General features: G+C 36.4%; 1 protein-coding gene across 1 annotated transcript; it reads right to left on the reverse strand.

The window, feature by feature from the left end:
- Positions 1-418: 418 nt before the first annotated feature.
- Positions 419-20,205, reverse strand: LOC127978848 (grainyhead-like protein 2 homolog). Its single transcript, XM_052583791.1, has 16 exons — positions 19,866-20,205; positions 17,568-17,754; positions 16,408-16,475; positions 15,966-16,323; positions 15,822-15,880; positions 14,900-15,056; positions 13,768-13,879; positions 7,399-7,493; positions 5,193-5,351; positions 4,485-4,542; positions 4,136-4,275; positions 3,803-3,840; positions 3,577-3,668; positions 1,888-1,973; positions 1,644-1,708; positions 419-1,562 (listed from the first exon to the last, which is right to left on the reverse strand). The coding sequence occupies exons 1-16, from the start codon at positions 19,883-19,885 to the stop codon at positions 1,448-1,450; spliced, it is 1,809 nt and encodes a 602-aa protein (XP_052439751.1). The 5' UTR covers positions 19,886-20,205; the 3' UTR covers positions 419-1,447.
- Between the last annotated feature and the right edge of the window lie 3,405 nt (positions 20,206-23,610).

Raw genomic sequence — 23,610 nt, forward strand, 5'->3', positions numbered from 1 at the left:
CGGTGAATGGGTGCCATCAGAACGAGAGTCCAAACAGCTGATAAAAACATCACAATAATCCACACCTCTCCAGTCCATCAGTTAACATCTTGTGAAGTGAAAAGCTGCGAGTTTGTGGGAAGCAAATCCATCTTTAACACAACTATTAACACACACTATTGATTAAAATAGTGTCTCGTCCGAATCGGGAGAGAGATCTGCACAGATCAAACACCATTAACAAGCCATAACGGCTCTAAACAAATATGTTTGTTGATTTTGACGTGAGAAAACAACAGTGGATGGACTTTTTCTGTTATTATGGATTATGGACTCGTATTTTAGCTGAAAGCAATGGATATTTATGTGAATATCTATGTTTTTGACGATGTACATTTTCAGCACATTTTGAGTAAACAATCCCTTTAATTGTAGTGTGAAAAAACAATCAAATCTTGATAAAAATGCATTTATTTACATACATGAAGTGCCCTTTTCCATGATTTGGTTTGGAAGACAATGATTTTCAATGGAGCCGCTCAACTGAATCTGCACTACACAGTTAATGTTATACACAAACACTAGAAATGCACCAGGCTTTAAGACTCAAAAATCCTGACTAAAACTGGGAGAGATGCTTGTATCTTGAAGTGAAGATACATGTTCAGATCTCCGAAAGGTCATGCAATCTTTTGCATTTGAAACCAAAGTGACTTTTCTCAGATTCGGTACTGTACAGTTAAACATTACAGTATTTATACATAATTCCTGCTTTTCTCTATTAAGCATACAAAAAAAACTTGAAATGGCACAGTCTCATAAAAACAGCTTCTTTACGCTTCAGAAAAAAGTGAGTAAGAAGCTGAATCATATCTACCAAGCTAACATTAACAATAATATTAATGAACACACACACACACACACACACACACAAACATTACATTGACAGTATTGGACACAGTATTTCAGAGATAAGTCGCTCTGCAGAGTCCTAAACTCTACAGAAAAGTCCCAAATTCGTATTTTTGCTGCAAGCAAATGTACTTAGCATTATAATTTCCAAAAGACGCTTGCTTTTGTTGAATATCCGTACTGTATTCCCAGCATTTTGATGTGATGAAGAGATCATGTATCTCATCTAACTCCGCTCCAGTGAAATCCTTTGGAAGAAACCGCTGAAATTTCAGACAGGTGCTAATGCTGGTCTCCAAAATCAAGTGAAATGTGAAACAGTCTGTAGTTTGGTCCTTAAAAGTCAAGCCGATGATAGTAAAAGTCTTTCCCATCCACATGTGGACATGTCTGGGATGCACTGAAACTCTATTGACCGTTAAAAATCATACTTAAGGGCTGTTAAAAATGAGGTATGTCAGCTTTAGCTGGACAGCTGATGTTGAATCCCACCAGCTCCAAGTAACAAGTCTTTGAGCTTTAAACATACTGAAGTAAGAAAGACATGTGCTGGCGTTCATATTTCCATTAATGTGATTTTATAAGCTTCTGCGTAGCTCTCGATACTCAGGATAAACGTGTCCTCGTTAGAGTAGTGCTCGATGATATTGTCGTCCATGTTCACCAGGATCCTGCGACGGAGAGGACACACAAAATCACGACTGGCGTATTAGCCCAATCATCATGTAGATTTTATTCAAGAAATCACTTACCCTTTCTTGCTCTTCTTGTAAATCTTGGCCATTCTGTCAACAGGAACACCGTACTTCTCTGAAATCTGTTGATATGAAAGAAATCGCACATCAGCAGTGATCTGATCTTTGGAAATGTGTTCAGTATTCACTCAGATTGCATTACTTCGGTGCTAATCATTTGATGTTTACATCTGATCTGTCCTTTTCAAATGGATGCACCATTGATTTCCCCCCTCTCTTATTGAGTGATGTGGATACTCACTGCGTCCATGAGTCCTCTGAGAGTGGGCGAGCGCAGCATCAGAGCGTCAAACACCTCGTCCGACTCCTTCCTCACGTACAGGAGCACTGTAAACACAACCTCTGCTTAGACTAGGTCAGAGTCTGTTTCCATTTAACTCCACATCGTGTTCAGATTCTGTCCAGTCTTATGAATGTAGTGAATGTTCTCATTTGTTGTGAGTGAAAACCAGGGTTATTCCACCAAATACTGATTTCTTAACTCAACACTGTAATTGTGTTGTCTAAAGATGAATATAAACATGTGTAATGGTGGCGCACCCTAGTGATCTTTTGGAAACCGTATCTATTTCATAGTTCAGGCGCCAGACAGGATTTTGGCCTGTCACCAAATAAATATCAAAATACCGTGATAACCCAGGGAGATTTTTAAACTACAGTAAAACTAGATGGATCGCTTGTATGTTTGTTGATAGAAGACAGAACAACAACTTGCAGTTTGAAAGAATTCATTATTATATATATATTTCCCCTCTTTACACACAATTCTGGACACAAATCAAAACCCCATATAAACACAGGAGGAAAGAGAGGAAAAAACAAACGAACATTAATAATAAAAATAATAATAGAAAAACGACAAGGTTTTCATACGAGCATAATTAAATGGACTGAGTAGACGTCAAAGTAAACAAGATCAGCAGATCCAAGGCGTTCTCTTCCAAATAAAACATTCAGCGGTCCAGAAAATACAATAATAAAAAAACAGGATTAGTATATATTTTTTCTCTTGACCAACTAAAGTCATAGATATATTTTTCTTATTTTAATGAATTATAATTTTTTGCAAAAAAGAAAAGAAAAAAAAAAGCTCTAAATGACATTTTGATAAAAATTTTGGAAGAACTGTCATCAGTAGTTAACAGAATTAAAAAAGGTTGTTTTATTCAAATACATAAATAAAAAAGCATAAATCCAAAGAAACTGAGAATTTATATATACGGTATGTGACCCTGGAGTGTTAAGGCTCTTTTGTAACGTTATATTTTTAGCAATATCTGAAAAATCATCATTGCATGGGTCAAAATTATCTATTTTTCTTTTATGCCAAAAATCATTAGGATATTATGTAAAAACAATGAAGATATTTTGTACATTTCCTTCCATATATTATTATTATTATTATTATTAATATGCATTGCTAAGAATTAATTTGGACAATTTCAAAGGTGATTTTCTTCATATTTAGATTTTTTTTGCTCCCTCAGATTCCAGATTTTCAAATAGTTGTATCTCAGCCAAATACTGTCTGATCCTAATAAAGCCTATTTATTGTCAATTTTATAAATCTTAATTTTGAAAAATTTACACTTAAGACTGTTTTTTTGCTCCATGGTCACATATAGATATTTATTTATTTATTTTGCTACAACCAACACCAAATTTTTAAGAAAATGACTTTCCAACATTAGAATTCTACAAAAGGTTCAGTGAATTTTTCTTTATATATATATATATATATATATATATATATATATATATATATATATATGTTAATGACTTGTCTTGAAACTGTTCTTATTTTTTCAGTTCTGTGAAGTAGAGCAGAAAATACAATAAAAATCTCAACTATTTTTGGCAAACTGGTGGCTAATTCATATGAATCCGATTGTCCTGTGAGATGTGTTTGGGAGCTGTAGGTGTGTCTGACCTCTCTTCTGTGTCTCGTCTCTGAGCTGTTTGTGAGGCGGTGGACAGAAGTCCTCCTCGGACGGCCGGAACATCCTCTTCACCAGCACACTCCTACCACAAACACAATCACAGCTGACCCATCACATGATCACAGTCCTCTCAGCATGTTCTCCAGGAGCCCATCAGTAACAGTACTTAACTATGAGGTGATGTGATGTTCAGTTAGTTAATAAGATCAAACTCACCCTTCGCGTTCAATCTCCTCTGTATTAAATGCAAACACCTGTGAAGAGTTGTGCACAAACAGAAGTTAGTAGTTTTACTTCCTGTAGACATTCAGAATCAAACATCTCTGAAACGTTCAGAACGAGTTTAAAAACAGAGCCTCCAGTGACCAGTTCAACAGATATCTCTAGTATCAAGACACACACATGAGGAGGGCAAGCGTGACCTTATGAAAGGTCAGACGCTCTCGAATAAGTGTCAGTCTCGTTAGACACTCAATGGACCTCTGAGGTCTTCATGACACTTCTTTAATGAGCTCTGGTCACTGAGAGTGTTTTCAGACTGACTCGTACCTGGCCTGCCCTCTGTAGGTTCCCAAAGTGCACATCCGGGATGAAGAGAACCGGCTGGGCATCCAAATCACTCATCCTTTTAAAGAGGGTGGCGTCGCATTTTTTGGGGACAGACACCGCCCCGACGCCGCCATCCTTTCCTGACGAGAGGAGTTGCACATGTAAGAATTACTGTTATTGATGATAATAAAGGTTTCTGTCCGATCGAATGCTACCCAATATCACCTGCCACTAGTTATTACAGCACATCATGATTCAAGCCTGTGATGTAACTAAAGCCTCTTTATTTGAACAAAAAAACCCCATCAAAAATCATTGTTGTATGAATTGGAGACGCTTTCAGTCAGACCTTTAGTCTTCTTGCGGTTCTGTTTCCTCTCCTCATCTCTGATCTTCCTCTCCGCTCCCTGAGCCGCACAAACACAGATAGAAAAGAGAAATTAGAAACACTAAAGAAAGTCTGTGAGGACTGTGGAAAGTAACACTAATGGACAACCACAAGGTGGCGCTACAGTTACTATGAAGTCTAATGGCCCACTAGGAAACAGCCCTTCACTGCTGATTAAAATAAGTGATAGTGCATGGAGAGTGCCAAAACCTAGAAACATTTGATCATTCAAGCATTTTAGCACTACTGCTCAATGAGATTTTAAATGGGTTTTAACGTCTGGAGGAAAACGGTTTTATTCTACAACATAAAATACATCAGGAAACCCTTTGTAATATTTACATATTTTTTTAAAGGTTTAACAGTAGGTGAAAAGTACAGGGTGACCTACTCCCGTCCGGATTCTGAAGTGCGTGTTCAGCGGTACTTTAGTATCCCATGAGGCCACGGGAGAGGATTCATGAATGACTGGGAAGCGACACAACTGATACGGGTCGGTCATGTGACAATAACAACATGGCGGATGCAGTACGTCCGAATTAATTCTTACTACCCACATTCACACTATATAGAAGTAAATGTAGTACCTTCTCAGTATGCGGTTTCGGACGCACCGCATATGTTGGGATACTACATGCATTGGTTCAAAGGTGAAAGGTCAAGGCTCACCTTATCACAGAAGACCTTGATCTGGCAGTAGGCTCTGTGCAGGGGTTTGTTGCTGCGGTTGTTGTAGCTGTAGGTGTCGATCTGGATCATCAGAGGAAGACCCTTCACCCCCTTCTGAGAGGAGAAATCTGTGCTCAGACAGTTCACCGTGACGAAGATCTACCAATCAGAGAACAAGACAAAAACAGCCACACGTGAGGATTCATGTGTAGGAAACAAGCATGTTACAGTGGTGTCTGACGGAGCAAAACTCTGCCACTGCTGAGATGATGATGTAGGTATCTAGATGCACACGTAACAGACCGTTGCATAAGAACTGCCATATTCATATTTTCTAACATATTTTCTAACACCGGTTTGACCTACGCAGTCCTCCTGACCGTTGAAAGCGCACCTTGTTTTTCACCCACCATCCACCTACACACGCAAAACAGGTGCCTGCCTCGACACGTCCGTCTGTGCCCCTGACTTCTGCCGAAAGCAATGCTCACACTGCACACTAACAGCTACACGGGACACGAAATGTTCCCGTTAAAGGAAATAGTTTTATATTACTGTAAGACCAAGTCTTAATCTTAACCGTCATCTTTTTTATTTCAATTCCAAAGCAGTTTTGAGCCTCTGACTCCACAAAGGTTTGGAAACAGAGTCTTGCTCACTAAATATTGATGTGGTTTGTTATTAACAGCTTCATATAATCAACCATTACCAATGCCAGAGGACAAGGAGGAGGTCAGAGTTAGGTGAAGCATGCATGACAACTACATTGGAGCACTTTAAGGAAAACCTTTCATTTCTAAGATGCCACCAGAGAAGCCTCTAAGAAGCATCGACTTAAATAACTTCATTTCTGTGCAAAACATTTAACACTGACAGAAATCTAACTGGGCTCATTCCGATTGGTTTAGAATTGTATATATATATATATAAATTTGTATTATTAATACTTTTATTTAGCAAGAATGCATTAAATTGATCAATAGTCAGTAAATACATAACAGATTTCGAAGTCAAATAATATTGTAAATTAAATGTTCAATTCATCAAAGAATACTGAAAAAAATGGTTTACACAAAAATATGAAGCAGCACAACTGTTTTCAACACTGATAATAATAAAAATGAGCAGCAAATCAGCATATTAGACTGATTTCTGAAGGATCCTGTGACACTGAAGACTGGAGCAATAATGGTGAAAAATCAGCTTTGCATCACAGGAATAAATTACATTTTCCCAAAATATTCAAATAGAAAAGGTTTAAATTGTAATTATATTTCACAATATTACTGTTTTTCCTGTGCTTGTGATTAAATAAAAGCATAAGTCTTTGAGAAAATGTTGAATGTTGTAGGCTCAAATGATTTGTCCAGCTGTGGACCTTTGGTTAAATAAACGGAGCCCTTTAACAGCAACAAGGACGTAATTTCCTCCTCACAGATCAATGACTCATGGAGACTCAGTTTATGGCTTGCCTCACTCCAGAGCTTTGAAAGGACTTATAATAAAAGTCAAGAGTATGTTAGGTCAGAGAATCAGATGCTTATCAGATCAAACCAAGAGCATTTCACACCCCAATGCATGCTTTAAAAAAAACACTTAAATATCCTTTCAAGGTCGGCTGCATTGTCCACACAGTCCACATTAATAGGTGAGTTGGCCCATTAAAAAGCAAATGTTTGCGCAGAGAGCTTTAGTTGAATATACTCCAGAGGCGAGTGTTTGAACGGAGCTGTATTGCAAAAGAAGAGCCACAATAGGAGAGCAGGACTTTGCCTGTGAGGCTGGGAGGATCTGGACTCGGGTTTGTGTGCGTTTGGTACACACACCAGGGCTATTTCCTACTCTCGCTAGCATACAGATGAAACCCAAAACCCAGGAGAAAACAGAGGCTTAAATTAATAGACGAGACTGGGGAAGATGCACCAAGGTATTGTGAATCAAAGATCAGGCTTTACAAGGCTCTCGGGGCCTGTAAAATACACATATCAGATATCGTAACACCCTGTGTCTCAATAACATTTTGTGTATCACACACAATGGTGATAGTGCACCTAAATGAGAGAGAGAAAAAAAATAGATGCACTGATGTAGTCGGACTGAAAACTGAACCTTTGGTTGAGTTAAACAACTACACCTGCCACTTCATCAATGACCATTAATGCAAGCAGGATGTCCATAAACCCAAAACACACACTGGATGACTTACCTTGGCCTCCTCATTCACGTCCCAGGTAAGGGACACGGCATTGTAAGCGATTTCTTCAATATTCCCAATTGTGTTATAGCTCTCTTTGTAGTCAGCTGTAGAGAGAGAGAACAGGAAAAGTCAGTTCTCGAACTTGCTGGAAATAAAAACAAAGCAAACCAGGATATGTTGTGTTTAAGAAACTAACTTTACAACTATGCAGCACTAGCACTAGACCACAGCAGTCCAGACCAGCAAACAATTCACCTACAGACTCACGCTTGCAGCGGTAGAGACATGTACAACTTATATGGTGTACAATTACATTTTGTGAGTAATGTATGAACTGGTGTCTGGGAATGGTGAAATTAAAACAATGTCTGCCAATACGAGTGGTTTTAAGACTGATAAGCCGAGTGTACATAAAACAGCCCCCTTCCACTTTAGATAACCCCTATCTGTTAATGTAAACAAGCATTTGATTTTTAGTAGCCACTTGATAGGCCATTTATGACCACTCACACTTTGAGCATGTCTGTGATTCTCCCTAAACGCCATTACTTTATAGATTTCCATTAAGGACGGGTGACCTCATGACAGTTTCGATGGCTGGAGTCAGCCTGTCTGTGCTAGTTTAGCTACGGCTGTTAACTTTAAATTCTTGACTGGCAATTCCTAAGAGTCTGTTTTGATGTCCACCAGGCTAAAAGTCTGGGCTGCCCCTCAGTAAAGATATTTCTAGTCAATTAATAGTTGTTAATTTAAGCCCTGGGCATAGAATACATTGCTTTCAATAAAACATAAATCTGTTTTCAATGGTCAGAGTGTATAAATCTAGATTTAAATGCAAGTATTGTCTATTTGCATATTTGATAGTCTATGTATGACCTCACATTTTATTCATATCCAGAATGAGGCGATGTGAACATCACAGAGATCTAAACACTCTCATGCAATTTAGGTTTCATTCAAACTCGAAGCTGGAGGGCGCTCTCGCACACTCCAAAATAGACTCATAGAAGTAATACAGTAATAGGAATACAGCTATCACTGTAGCGAAGTTGAATAAAAAGCAGAAATATTTTTTTTTATTACAACAATATATGTGGTTTATGTGTGTTTTTCAAGTCATCTCCAGGTAATAAATAAATAAAGCATATGAAAAATGCAGTGCTACTACAGAAGCCTTTTTTTTTTTAGGAGGCAATAAATTCATTCCACAAAGTTCTACATAATAACAAGTTTCAGCACAGTAGGCAAAACTAAAGAAGGATACATGCGCAAATGAATAAGTAAATAATAAAAAAAGAAAATGTAAATAAAAAACGTGGATATGATGATCAAAAGGAGTAGGCAGAAGATTAAGCTTATTGACGCCTACCCCTTTTTATACATTTAAAAAGTAGATACATTTACTATAATCAAGAAGACAATTGACATATATTTATGTTGTCCTATTCCAGTAACTATACAATCAACAATAATGACTCACAACCATTCTGTTGAATCCAATGATTCTGTTGAATCATTAGGCAGTATGACTTGTTTTTACTTTGATTTAAATTGATAAATGGATGGGGACTGCTCGAGTTGGGCTCTCAGGTTATTCCAGAGCCTGACACCACACACAGTCACACACATACTTTTCCTCATAGTTCTGAAAGCCGGTACTTTAAGTTGGCCATAACCTCTCAAATTGTAACAGCTGTCTCTTTTTGTGAATAATTTTTGAATATTTGCTGGTAGTTGGACCAAATTTGCTTTATACACTAATTGTGCAGTAAAAAAATCAATAAAGTCCATAAATTTAAGCATGAAGTACTGAAGTAAGCCTATAGACAAGACTTCCGATTTATTAGTCGGTGTAGGAAAATAATGAGAAAAATAACAACACACTACAAACCAGTGTGTTCATGATTAAGATAATACGTTAAAATAATATGCTAAGACACATATTTGCAATATCAAGCAGCAAAATGTTTTGTCCAGCTAAAAATAGCTGAATGCAAATGACACTGGAAGCCAGACTCATAACATGGACGCGCCCACACTTACAGGAAAAAAAAGATGGATTAAAGCTATAATATATATTTTTCTTTTTTATGGGGAATAAAAATTGTATGTAAGCCAATCATAAAACTGTCATTAGGAAAATAAAGGAAAAATTATTATAGAATCAAAAAAATATATATTTTTTAAACTGTCATTTAGACAAAAAAAAAAAAAAAAAAACATAAATTTGACATTTCCATCCCCATTACTTTTGAAATTACAGCTATGCCCCAGATTTAAGCCATTAGTCAACTAACTGAATGTTTATTACTTTAATTACTTAAATATATACTTAGAAGGACTTTAATATAGGCTATAGCCTGTTCCACTTTGGAGTGAACATGTAAAGCGTGCCACAAAGCACCTGAAAAAGTAATGACTATGAATGTGTCTGTAAAAATAACAAGGAGATATTTTAATTGTTTACTAATATACTAGTGTTTTCTGAGTCGGCAGCAAAGATGAAGTTGTACAGTGACGCACCTTCAGAAAGAAATGCACCTTTCACACAGATTACATAAGAATATTTGTTTTCAAATTGAATTTGTATTTGAATTGATTTTGTTTAAAAGTAGACATTTCAAGCTTTCTATAGATATATTTCTCATGTCTGTGAGGCAAGAAGCCCATACACTGAGTTCCAGTTCATTTTTGTGATGTGCTCCTGTTTGTTATCTTTATTTTACAAAAGCACAACCTTTACTGATATTGGTATAAAAGTAAAACCCTTTACAGTTTTGAATGATGTATTGCTCTTATCAGTATGAGCAAAAAATGACAGCGTATTTTAAGTTGTTTCCACTGTTATCAGAAAAAAATGCAAGTAGTCACACCAGCACCTAAAAAACACACATTTATCTAGGTTAAAGTTAGAGTGAGCAGCTGATGATGATCTTTCAATAACAAAAATTTGGGATATACTATAATTACCTCAATGACCAGTCATTAACGATCTGTCCATCAAAGACACAAGCTATTTTTTTCTTTGACTAATATAATACAATTTTAGTCAACTAAGCCTTTTTTCGTCACCTAACCTAGTCGACTATTAGAGCGGTAGCCCTACTTAAGTTATTCGATTACTTAGAAATCAAACCGCAGACATTTGTACAACTAGCCACATGATTTAAGGTGTCATTCATTGTCTTACAACAGGTAACACACATGCTCATTGTAGAAAAGGTGTGCCAAATTTTGAAATACTGCTGTGGCTCAAAAAAAAGTCTGTTCAAATCATTAACCCTAGATAGGAGTGGTAATTTTAAGTTGTGATTTCCTAGGTTAATTAGAGTTTCTTTCTTCAGTTCCAAAGTTCTTTGTAATTTAATAAGCTGTCATTACAGGGGCTGTTATGTCTATGTTAAGTAAACCCAACACCTGTCTTACTTTGAGGTAACTTGGAGATTAGGAAGGCCGAAACCCTTCCCAATGGGTCTCCTTTGGGTGGTTTACCAAGCACGCCCGACGATGCCCGTAAGCGAGCTCCCCCAGTTAAATAGCCCCATTCAAATCCCAGCTCTAGTGACATGGCCCCAAGCCTGAGGAACAATTCTCAGCCTCAACTGCTATTCAAATCCCAACTGTGCAGGTGTCAGGTTTCAGTCACTGTCTCCTCTATTGCCTTCAGCATACTGCCATATATCATGTGCCCAAAGGTCTGTCCACTTCACCAATCTTCCATCACTTTCTTCGCAAAAGCTCTCCTTGAAGTGCATCAGCAAAACATTCCTCTATTTTTGACCAATCTAAGAAAGCATGGTTTAAGACAAAGATTCAGATTCAGATATTCCCTCCGGGTGCTCCCAGGCTGTGAAAGTCTTGTGGCCAAATCTCGACAAAGGGCATAACAGAGCGTCTGATTACTGGAGATGAGGGGAGGACAAGAAACAACAGGCTCAGGACGACTGTTCTCTCAAGGTGTGACAAGACTGAGAATAAGACGTGAAATGTTTGGACTCATAGCTGCCCAACGCCAAGTGGACTCCAACCATTTTGGGCCTTATGATTTTTTTCTTCTCTCATTTAACTTGAATAAGAAGCTGGGCTAGTGATCTGAAGATCACAAGTTCAAATCCCAGGTGGGGTGACTCATGGAGCTGAAGAATATTTGGGATCTCCTAACACCAGTGCACCTTACTTAACCCCAACTTGCTCCAACAGGACGAACATTGTAAAAAGGCGTGCAGCTGTGGATAACCTTCCTAAACTAGCTGTGCCTTCGTCAACACATCCAACCGAGCTGTATTCAAACATTAGAAAATCATTAGAAAAACAAACACATGCACATGCTGAAGAAAGAGTATTCACCAGAAGAGGAGATTGGGATAATTTTTGATAAAAACATGGGAGAAGGAAGCAGGACATGCGGTGTGTGTGTGTGTGTGTGTGTGTGTGTGTGCGTGCACGTGCATTTATATGCATACATGTATGCATTTGTGTGTGTTCAAAAACATCCCTTGAGTTAAAACTGTGAAACCCAGGCCCGGTTTCACAAACAGGGCTTAGTTAAGCCAGGACTAGGCCTTAGTTAAAATAAGATATTTAAGCAACTTTTACAAAAATGGCTTAGATAAAAACATTACAGGTGTGCATCTTGACACGTATTTTAAGATATGTCAGAACAAGATATTTCAGTTGAGACAGCTCAGACATGCATTTTAGTCTGGCACTAGCTTAAGCCTTGTCTGTGAAACCAGGGGCATGTGTCACAAAGAGATTTATAAGAATATATACAGTCCAGTTTTCAATTAATTGCATTCAATTTATTTTTTTAATGTGTTAAAATCTATTAACATTTACTCCAGTTTTTTTTATTTGTACTCCTTTTAAATTCTATTTACAAACTCTCAGCAAACATACCCTGACTATGTCAGACTTCGTACTTCCGCTCAAGTTCATTTCACTTCTGTCTACGAAGCAAAGCGCAGTAGCAGAGTTTGGTATTACCCGGCTACAGCACACAGTAATGGTCAAGAACTGTAATTTATTTTAAAAAGCCAATTATTTTCTGACTCCATGCACATGAAGATAGCATATTGTTTTAGAATTTTTGAGTCAAAATAAAAAAAAATTGCTTATTTTGGAATTGGGTTCTCAAGGGATAAGAAACGATGAACTAATTAATAACTAATTAACACCTCAGATTCAATAAGGAATGAAATCTGTCCAAATGTCAAAAATACCTCTGTAGAGAGATCTGTGGCTGTTTGCAAAAACTACTTAAGACTAATCTTAAAGGTAAGTCAGCTAAAACAATTCTTCAAGACTACCCTAGTAAAAAATATATATTTATTTCATACTAAGTATAGTTTAAATCTATTCACTGACGTATTGCTCTAGGCTTGCTGATATATAAATTATACATATTATTTAGAAAACTACCTGTGCACAATGTACATTTCTTAATATTAAGCCTAAAATCTGTTTTAATGTCACTATTGATGAGGACTGTATAGTCTTTGAATAAAATTGGTCTTCAAATGCAAGATGTTTAAAGTGTACCTAAAGTATACTTGCAATAGTTTCACTTTAGCTCAATCAAATAAACTAACTGAGTTGTTACAGTTTAGCAGAATTTAAATATACCAGTTTAATACACTAAAAGTACAACTGCAGGGTATTTTTATTAAAATGTATTTGTAGTATACTTCGCATGAAATAAATTCATTTCAATAACATTTTAATTTATTGATTCTTCACTAGAGTGGTCATAAGTCAGTTGGTTAACTGCTAGTAACTATGTTGACTGTGTTTATGCAGCAGGCCCCTGTATCTATCTGTAAAAAAAATCTCAGGGCAGACTCTCTAGTTAAAATGTGTATAATCTGTGTGTATAGCCATTAACAACCTAGTACCCATTATTTGAGCGGAGGGAAACCAAGAGGAACCAATCTCCTGAGAGCCCTGAGGGCTTCTGGGATGTCTTCAAACTAGCAGCGGATGCACAATGAACCATTTTAACGACAAGAAGTACTTTCGACATAAGTCGATTTAGACCAAAGTGTGTTGAGTAGTAGCTTGGTTAATGATTTTTGGAATGAATGATACATAATCTACATAAGTACAAGAACACAAATTCTTTCAGCTATGCAAACTCAAATCTCACGCATCGCTGCATTAAAAAATGTTTACTCTTTCACATCAACTACAGTTTGAAGATAATCTTGCTGCTGATATACTTATAGCTAAAGCAACCTGTTCTGTTTAATGCAGGGGGCTGTGCAATCCTTCACCCGGGTGCCACTGTCCTGCAGAGTTTAGCTCCAATCCTTATCAAACACACCCAAACTAGCTAATCAAGCCTGAACTTTGACCTGAGTAATGGAGAGGAAACCTCACCGATGTCCAGAACCCTCTGCTTTGCCGTGTGCTGGCGAGAGTGCCAATACTTCCAGTACTTGAGCTGCTCATCGCGGTTCTTATCTTCACTGAATACAACCATGATGACACTCTGAAAGAGGAAATGAGAGAAAGGAGGTCAACTGAGGTTATCACAGTCCACTCAGTTAATTCATACCAGTTCCAAACAATCTAGAGCTGACTAGCATTGTTATTAGCATAACAAGAATGGAAGATATAGTCATGCATTAGGCTATGTGTCCACCAAAGCATTTTTAAGCCAGCTGAAAGCCCCAGGCAGTCTTGCTATGATATGGAAGATTCACAGAAGTAATGTGGCAGACGCATCGTGAATTAAATATTACAAGCATTATTTTTTTTTATCTGTAGTAATGTGTGACAGTTAGTCAGTGTGTTATTAGTCCCGCCCCTCCTCCACTGGGATTGGACGGCTGACTATAAAGTGACAGTGATGACAGTTTATCCAAAGTTAACATCAATTCTCCGCACCGAGAGAAAAGCACACAAGCGTTCAGCATGAAAAAGACACTCAGCACTCGTCACGCTGCTGGCATTAAAAAAAAATAATATTAAAAGCATTTTTTTAATATCCTAGCTTTGTAAAAAAAAAAAAAAAACACTTTATTGGACACAAGCCCTTGCTGTTCAAAAGTCTAGGATTGTTTTTTGATGGACATTTTCAAGGTCTCACCAAAGCTGCACTAATTTGATTAAAAACACAGTAAAAACAGTATTATCGTGAAATATTATTACAGAATTCTTGTTTAATACATTTTAAAATGTAATTTATTCCTGATGCATTTTTTCCAGAATATTTGATTAATAAAACACAGCATTTATTTTCCATAGAAATCTTTGACATTATACATGTCTTGACTGCCACTTTTGAGTAATTGAATGTTCTTGTCTTGCTGAATAATATCATCAATTTCTTAACAAAATACATTTGAACTATTATAGTTTTATCTACAAACTCATTTTGAGCTAAAAATCACTTAACATGTTTAATAAAAATTTATTTCATATGCCAATTAGTAATCAAAGCTCCCAAATTCAATTGGCAAGCTCCTTCGATTCAGTGGTTTGATAGAAGGCGGGCCTACACACTCACCCTCACTTTGCTGATGGGATGTCGGAGGCGTTTATTTGCACTGGTCTCGTTCAGTGTAATAGCGTAGAACTGGCCTTTGTTCAGGTAGGTCATAGGCCCTTCACCCTGCTTCTGCCGTAACGACCTGCTGGCCTCGAGTGTGTACTGGAAGGTGTCTCTGTTGAACAGGTATGTGACGGCTGATTCATCATAACATTACAAGCCTTATGGTGTACACCACCAGCCAAAGGTTTCTGAACAGTAAGATTTTTCATGTTTTTTTATAGAAGTCTAAAAAAACAATAGTTTTTTTAAGGATTCTTTGATGAATAGAAAGATCCAAAGATCAGCATTTATCTGAAATAAAAATATTTTGAAACATTATACAATGTACTATTCAAAAACTTAAGAGTCGGTATATGTGTGTGTATATATATATATATATATATATATATATATATATATATATATATATATGTATATATATATATATATATATTGGGGGGTACAGAAATTAATACTTTTATTTAGCAAGGATGCTTTAAATTGATCAAAAGTGATGATAAAGAAATGTATAATGTTACAAAAGATTACTATTACTCTCTGAACTTTCTGTTCATCAAAGAAACCTGAACAATTCTACTCAGCTGTTTCCAACATAATAATAATAAATGTTTTTTGAGCAGTAAATCATCATATTTGAATGATTTCTGAAGGATCATGTGACTGGAGCAATGATGCTGAAAATTCAGCTTTGCACACAGGAATAAATTTTATTTCAGAATGTTCCTGTTTTTGCTGTACTTTGGATCAAATAAATGCAAGCTTGGTAAGCAGAAGCAACTTCTTTAAAAAGAAAAAAAACATCATAAATCTTACTGTTCAGAAACATCCGACTGGAAGTGTATGTTATTTCCACATAAACAAACAAACAAGCACTTACAACATCTCCGACTGGTCAAATATGAAATCATCAGCTCCAAGCGATGATGGGCGATACTTCTGCATCAAAGAAACAATCATCCACTGATTAAACACGAGTTTTTAAACAAACTTTCATAAGCACCAAATATGAATCTGCTCTCACTTCATTGCTGTCTTCCTCATACGTGCTATCTGGACTGCTGCGATGCTCATCCTTCCCGTATCCACTGTGACTCACGGCCGAGGTGTCGAACGAGTGGGTCTGCTCACAGATGACCCGCATCGGTTCCTCTCCATCCGTCCTGTAGTGAACGGCTGAAGCCATGAACACAGGAGTGTACACCTCAGCCTTCACCAGCGCAGCGTTCCCGCTCTCTCCCGCAGACACGCCGTACTGCTCCCGTTTACTCTCCTGGTGATCCGTGGTGAGCGACAGATTAACAGGCACTGATTTCAGGACCTGGACGTGATTATCCACCGTCTCCGGCTCCATCTGACCGCTGTTTCCCTCTGGAGTGTTTCTGAGACAGTATTGAAGCATAAGAGATGAAAAGCTGAAATAAGTCCATTTATTCAACTCCATTAGCTTTAATCATTTCACTGACCTCTTTTCTGGTTCCTCTGACACTTCAACCACTTTACTGATGGGCAAAACTCTCTTATCTTTGGGCACCTGTAGAAGATAATACATCAGAATACAGCAGCACTGATAGCAGCATAGGCACTGTTTCACTCATAACTGCTTGAAAGGAGATTTAGCACTACATAGAGATAAACTGAAAACTTCCTGACTGTCTTCTGCCATGTAACTTTCATATCGGATCAGCGAAGAAACATAATTTCATCATGTCCTTACTGTGCTTGTTCGTTTTGGCTAATGAGGTGTACGCGATAAAGTTGTACCTTGGTTGCACTGGGAATTATATAATTATGTTTTCGTTCATTAGTCAAGAAACTGTGAATGACAAATGATGGAAAGTATGAGAACGTGTAAAAGTAACCACATGGCATGTTGACATCTCTAAATGCTGCTACACTCATTTTAGCCAAAATACCAAAAATTATAATTTCACTCGGACATAAATGCACTGAAAATTGATATCAATATCAGAAACTTGCATCTTAATCAAACATAAATGATTAGATGGACTTTTCCTAAACCTGTCGTATGAATTGACATTGAAATACAGTGAACAAGTTGCAAAAAATCAACCATGACATAGTTTATTATGAATAAGTATATGCGTTTTTGCATTCATTTGATTTTATTTAATCATATTTTCAAATGCATTAAAATATTAATCAGAAAGCAGAAATTGTGGAACAAGCTAAATTCAATTAGTTAAAATGATTAAGACTGGTTTACATGTAATAAATTGGATTACTGATCAAAAATAATCAAACATAGTGATTTTAGTATGATTTCTTAATTCTCATTCTTACGCAACTCAATTATGAGTGACTGACATTTTATATTTAAACTCTAATCCAAATGGATGGAAATTTTGTAGTTAAAATGCATAAATCTGTTTGACTTTATAGTGCTTTAATGGTTATTTTGGGAGCTTGATACTGTAGGGCCGGTTACTATCCACTTTCACTGTATGTATGGAAAAGAGCGGCTTGAACATTCTACTAAACTTCTCTTTCTGTGTTCCACCCAAGAAAGCAAAGTTCTGAACACCATTAAAGTGAATGAATGATGATGTGCCATGCAAACATGATTAATGTGAAGCCGGTGAGAGACTCAGCTGATGTCCCCGACCTTGTAGTACTCATAGAGGAGCCCCAGGGCGGCAGCACTGTCTTCGTCTCCATTGATGCTCATCATGGCCTTGGTGGCCGCAGTAAGAGGATTCTCCAGGTAAGACCTCCAGGCCTCGTCCTCACTGGTGTAGGCCCGGCGTGGGTGGAAGGACGTCTCATTGGGCACCACTACAACCAGCCTCTTACTGGGACACACACACAGACACAAAACAGTACATCAGCACACTAGCAAACAGAAACACAAATGATAAAGCTTCATGTAAAAGCTCTATTTTGCATACTGATGAAAACAAACCTGCACACTGCGCCTTTTGTGAGATGTATAGTGCATTGATGCCAGGCATTTCTAACCAACTTAACTCTGACAGACGTCCTTCTGCATTTCACAGACTGACAGACAACTTCAGCTTCAATGCAGTGACACATGAGGAAGTGCCACTGCTGGCTCTAGTCTCTCTATTTGATATCATACCATATTAAATCTATATCTAGCTGGTTTCAGCAACATAGAGTGGCCACAAACTGTTTTTTGGCCACACCAAAAAAGAAATAAAGTTTTGGCTATAATAAAAATGTAATAACACAAGTATTATAACAGATGATGTCTATAAACAACATAGATCATATTTATTGAATAGTCATGCACTATACTTTTTAAATTAATACTGAATTTTCATCTGAATAGTTTTGAGTTTTATTTATATTTTTTCGTTTCATGTAGGATGTTTTGTGTCTATTGTCTTAATAATTGTTTACTGGGATTTAGTTAGACGTTAGTTTGGTAACAAATCTTGTTTTAATTTAAAGTTTAAAAAGTTATCCATGCGTTCCTAAGAACTGGTGCAGAAGGTTTCCAGTGAAGTGTATAAATGTGCAGATTCAATTGATCCATAATCTATTGTTTTTATTATATTTTTTAATTAAAAACGTGTATATAAAACATGGGATTAAATAATGAAATTCCGATTCTGTTATTTTAATTTTGTCTGTTAGCATTCCGTTACTAAGTAAATTAAACTAATCAAATTTTCTTAACCTCAGTAGTGGGTGAGTAATTCACGATTTTACATTTTGTGCTATGAATATATTCACAGAATGCAAAAGTAAATCTAAGTTGGGTTCACTTTCGTTTACTGAAAATGTTGTCCCAGTATTGACTTCACAACACAATAGTCATTCATTGGTAAACACACGAGATGTACACACAAACAGTGCACACAGAGTTGGAAAAGAATGGGTGCAATAAAAAATTTAGCTCATGTATCTTTAGCATTATTTTAAAAAGAAATATATGTGGATATTTGATGACATTAGTGTCCTTAGACATCATTTTTGTTATTTGGAATGCAGTGTAAAACAAGGTACATATTCTGAGACAAATCATGTGGAGGTTTCAAAGGAGCAAAAAAGGATGTATTCTGATTATGAGGTAATTACACTTTTTCTATGTAATATTTCCGTATAGTGTAGGCGATTAAGTATTTACTATAGTTTAGTATGGGGAGCTAAATCATATTAAGCATTCATTCACCCTATTTAATTGGAATAGCACATTAATTAAGTTCCATGTAACTCTTTGACACATATAAATGAATGTCTGAGAGGTGCAAGACCCGTATTATGACCAGCAACTCATTACAGACAGCAATTTACTTGACCTATTTTAAACAAAAATGTGTTTAATCACCATACACGTAAATAAACTGGGTGTTACTATGAAGGACGCAATCGATAAACACTGCATAGATTAAAACAATCGAGCTCAAACAATCTTTTAACCTTGCATAAGACACACACTGTGTGTTTTAAATCTAACACACAAACGTAGTATTGTGACGCTTCTACGTGAGGATGAACGTCAACGATGTACATATAGAAAACAACAACGAAATAATACAGCACAAATATAAATAAATAAACAAAATCTCTATTTTTAGTAAAAAACATGTCATGTAGAAAATAAACATTTCATTTGAGGTGTAAATGAACAGGAATGAATTTCAAGCAGTTTATATTCAAGGTGTTTCCTCCGTGAAAAATGGCGTTTTGACCGCAAAAAAAAAAAATCTTTCCTCATGCGGTGGTATTTATGAATAAAAACCACAATAAACCAGACAAAACCTGTATATCATTAAACGTCGTTAACGTAACTAATGCCATCATAAAATACGGGTGATAGTATGAGTAAAATCTGAAAGTTTTCCGAAAGTAGGCTACACATGCAGAATGGCACTCGGTGTGTTTCCGAGGCTTGTGTGGAGGTCACGGAGGATTGTGTCGCAGTCCTGACTCTTACCTGTCTGTCTCCTGTGACATATTCCTCTTCCTCCGCGTTAATTCTTCCTTGTGAAACTGGACTTTCAAGTCGGTGCAGGTAACAGAAGCCCGAGCGCGAGTGAGAGATGCCAGAACCCGAGCTACAGGTAAATCCACTTTCCTCTCTCGGGTTATTTCTCCAGGGCTGAAGGAGCAGGTAGGAAACACCTGAGCACGCCCGGCCAGACCTTCGCGAAGCTTTCAACGAGTGATCTATATATATTAAAAAAACTATATATTTTTTAAAAAATGTAATTACATGTCAAATCTACATTTATTGTTATTATTGTTTGCGTAAAGAACTATAGGTAAACTTTGACGGCTTTTTTTCTGTGTAAAGTATTTGGGTTCAAGTAGGGGCGGGTCGGCGCTCTGATTGGTCGGGCAGCGAAAATGTCGCTCGCTGATTGGCTATCGCCTCAGAAGACAGGTTAGAAGACCCTCCTCACCTGTAGCCTAAGATTTGTATTAGAAATAAAGGGGAGAATGGAAAAAGCCTTTGTGTGATCTCTGGAAACGAATTATTTGTCAATTATCCTTTTTTTTCTCTTTGAAAACTAAAACCTTGGTATTTGGTACCAGACTGTAACCAAATATTTAGAACTGAGAGGACAAAATGTAAGTACACTCTTATAAAATAAAGGTGCTTCACAATCCAATAGAAGAACCTTTTTTGTCTAAACGGTTCCATAAAGAACCTTTAAAATCTGAAGAACCTTTCTGTTTCACAAAAGGTTCTTTGTGGTTCTTCAGATTATTAAAAGGTAAGAAAGAGATGGTTCTTTGTGGAACCAAAAGGGTTCTTCAATTCTATGGCATCGCTGTGAAAGAAACTTTTTATTGTGAAATATTGATTGATTACTGGATGTGGCTCTTCTCTCAACCACAAAATGCTGGATTATTATTATCCAAGTGCAATGATAATGGATTCTCCCGGAGAAGCTGGAAATCAAAAAGGGTTTCGATTCACAAAATAATGAATTTTTCTTTGAGTTATGTTTTAATATTATAAAGAGTGGCTCACAGGTTTACAGTTGGGTAAAACCACAAGAGATAACACACATCCTATTTTGATTCCTCAGAAATTCAAATCATCAAGAACGGTCATGCGTAGAGGTCAAATAGTATAGTCTGTCAGTATATGTTCCTTAATAAGTCAGTTGCATTTTGTGGTCTTCAGGCCCTGGAACATGGACACTTTTGTTCTAGAGTGTCAGGTGTGGACATATAGGTACACAGTGATATCACTCGATGACAGGACATGGGACATAAGAAACTTTTTTTTTTTTTTTTTTGATTCTTGTAATGTCATAAATGTCTTTACTGTCACATTTAAACCATTTCATGCATCCTTCCCTTTGTTTCTCTTTCTTTTCAAACTCACCCCACACTTTTGAATGGTAATGTATCACGGTTTTGACATTGACAATAATAATAAATGTTTCTTGAGCAGCAAATCATCATATTAGAATGATTTCTGAAGGATCATGTGACACTGAACACTGGTGTAATGATACTGAAAGTACAGCTTTGATCACAGAAATAAATTACATTTTTCAATATGTTCACATAGAAAACAGTTAATTTAAATTGCATTGATATTTCACAATGATACTGAATGATATTGAATGAAGACTTGGTGTTCAAATATTTTAATTATTCCAAACCTTTGGCCACAAATGTACCTTTTTTTACTGAAATGCAGAATATAGCCTTGCTCAGTGTTTCTGAGACCATCATGATAGTAGGGCACTGTAGGGAGAGCATAATAACTTGTTTACCCAGGGTTATTGTCACCTTAATGAACCTATTGTGAGATAATGTAATGTTTGCCATTACCCCTTCTAAACAAACCAATTTGGGTAGCTTTGGTGAACATCAGTTCACTGGAGTGTAAACACTGGGCATCCATTGAGAGGGAGTTTGAAGACTGACACCTTGGGCAAGCAAACACAGGCCTTTGTTTTGAGCACAGCTCAGCCATTCAAGAGAAGCAATAAAAAGCCTGGGTCAGAGACAATGGCTCCCTGCTTGAAGCAGAGGGGGTCAGATTGGGAAGGGTCTGATAACATCTCCACGATCTGCCCTCTCTGATGACCCCTGACCTGACCTCATGCTCTCTGGATGCTCAAGGACTACTGACTGTACATGAGGACACTGAAGCAAAGTTTGGCTGCTTTGTCATTTAACTGCAAGACTCTCTCAAAGAGATGATGGTAGATGGAGATAATGGTATTTCTGAGCTGTTATTAGACTGTATCAAAGTAAACAGGAGGCATATTTACAGTATATAAGTGATATTCTAGTTAATTTTAGTTTTAGATCTATACTATTAATTTGAATAATAATAATAAAATATTATTATTATTATGCATAAATAAAAGGACAATTTCATTTTAGTTATTTAATGGTGAACATATGTAATCTTTTACTGGACATGTCCAGGCTAGGATTTTCTTTTTCCTTTCTTTTTTTTCTCTAAATTTTCTAAATGTCCTGGTTTTGCTTTTGTTTTCATACTTGCTGAAGGTTATATTTGAAAAGCAGTTTGACCAATAACATGCAGGCTTTGTGCAAAATCAACCAATCATTGTTTGAGAGTAGGTGGGCTCCAGAGAGGACGTTAGAGCAACGCAAAAACTCTCACATATAATGTATGAGGACTGTATAGAGAACGTCAATAAGAGAGCAAAGACAAAACCTGGACATTTCTGGTAATTTATAAATCCTGGCCAGGACATCTGCGGGAAAACAAGGATGTATGAATGTAATATGTATATATATATATATATATATACATATTACATGTAAAAGCCAAATAAATATACAGGTAAAATAAAAAAGGTCAAAAGCAAACAGGACAAAATTACTAAAACTACAATTTTACAAAAAATACAAAAAAACAAAAATTACAGGACATGGACAAATGTCCAGGATATGTCCATTAAAATTAAGTCATATGGTCACCTTAAAATTACTAAATTAAAGCTGAAATAAAACATTTATTAAAGCTAAATACATTTTTTTTAAAAAGAAAAGAAAAGCAAATGACAAAATTACTAAAACTTAAACTAAAATAACAGGATGTGGACAAAAGTCCAGGATATGTCCAGGAAAATGAGGACATATGGTCACCATAAAATTACTAAAACATAAGCTCAAATAAAAAATAAAAGAGAATATTAATGACCAAAGCACATGACAAAATTACTCAAACTTTAAACTAAGATCAGGAGATGTCTGGTAAAAAGAGGACTTTTGGTCACCCAAAATTCATGAAAATGTCTATAAAAAATGAATTAAAGCTAAATTATTTTTTTTTTAAATTTAGCACACAAAAAAATACAATAGATGGACAAATGATATTTTAAGAACTTACATTTTTCACTTTCTAAATTTCACTTATATTTTATTTAATTTCAGTGTGACCAAAAATGATTTAGTATTTTTAGGCCAAACAGCTTTAGTTTTTCAGGTGACAGTAACTACACTGCAATACAGCCTAAATCTTCCATGCAAAAGTTGCCAAGGCTTTTCCTTTGCTAAATCCTAACTGATAAGTTGTGCTTTTTAGCATTATTTCAGGTATCATTCATGTCTGTAGCACAAAGGTACGAGATGAGTCATGTGCCAAAGTTTAATAGGCTTAGAGGTTGAAATCACAAACCTCAAATGTATGAGCAATAATAACAGTGATCCTTGGCTTGGCAGACACCACACCACTA

The sequence above is a fragment of the Carassius gibelio genome, chromosome B19 (genome assembly GCF_023724105.1).
Source record: "Carassius gibelio isolate Cgi1373 ecotype wild population from Czech Republic chromosome B19, carGib1.2-hapl.c, whole genome shotgun sequence".
In the NCBI taxonomy this organism is placed as follows: Eukaryota; Metazoa; Chordata; class Actinopteri; order Cypriniformes; family Cyprinidae; genus Carassius; species Carassius gibelio.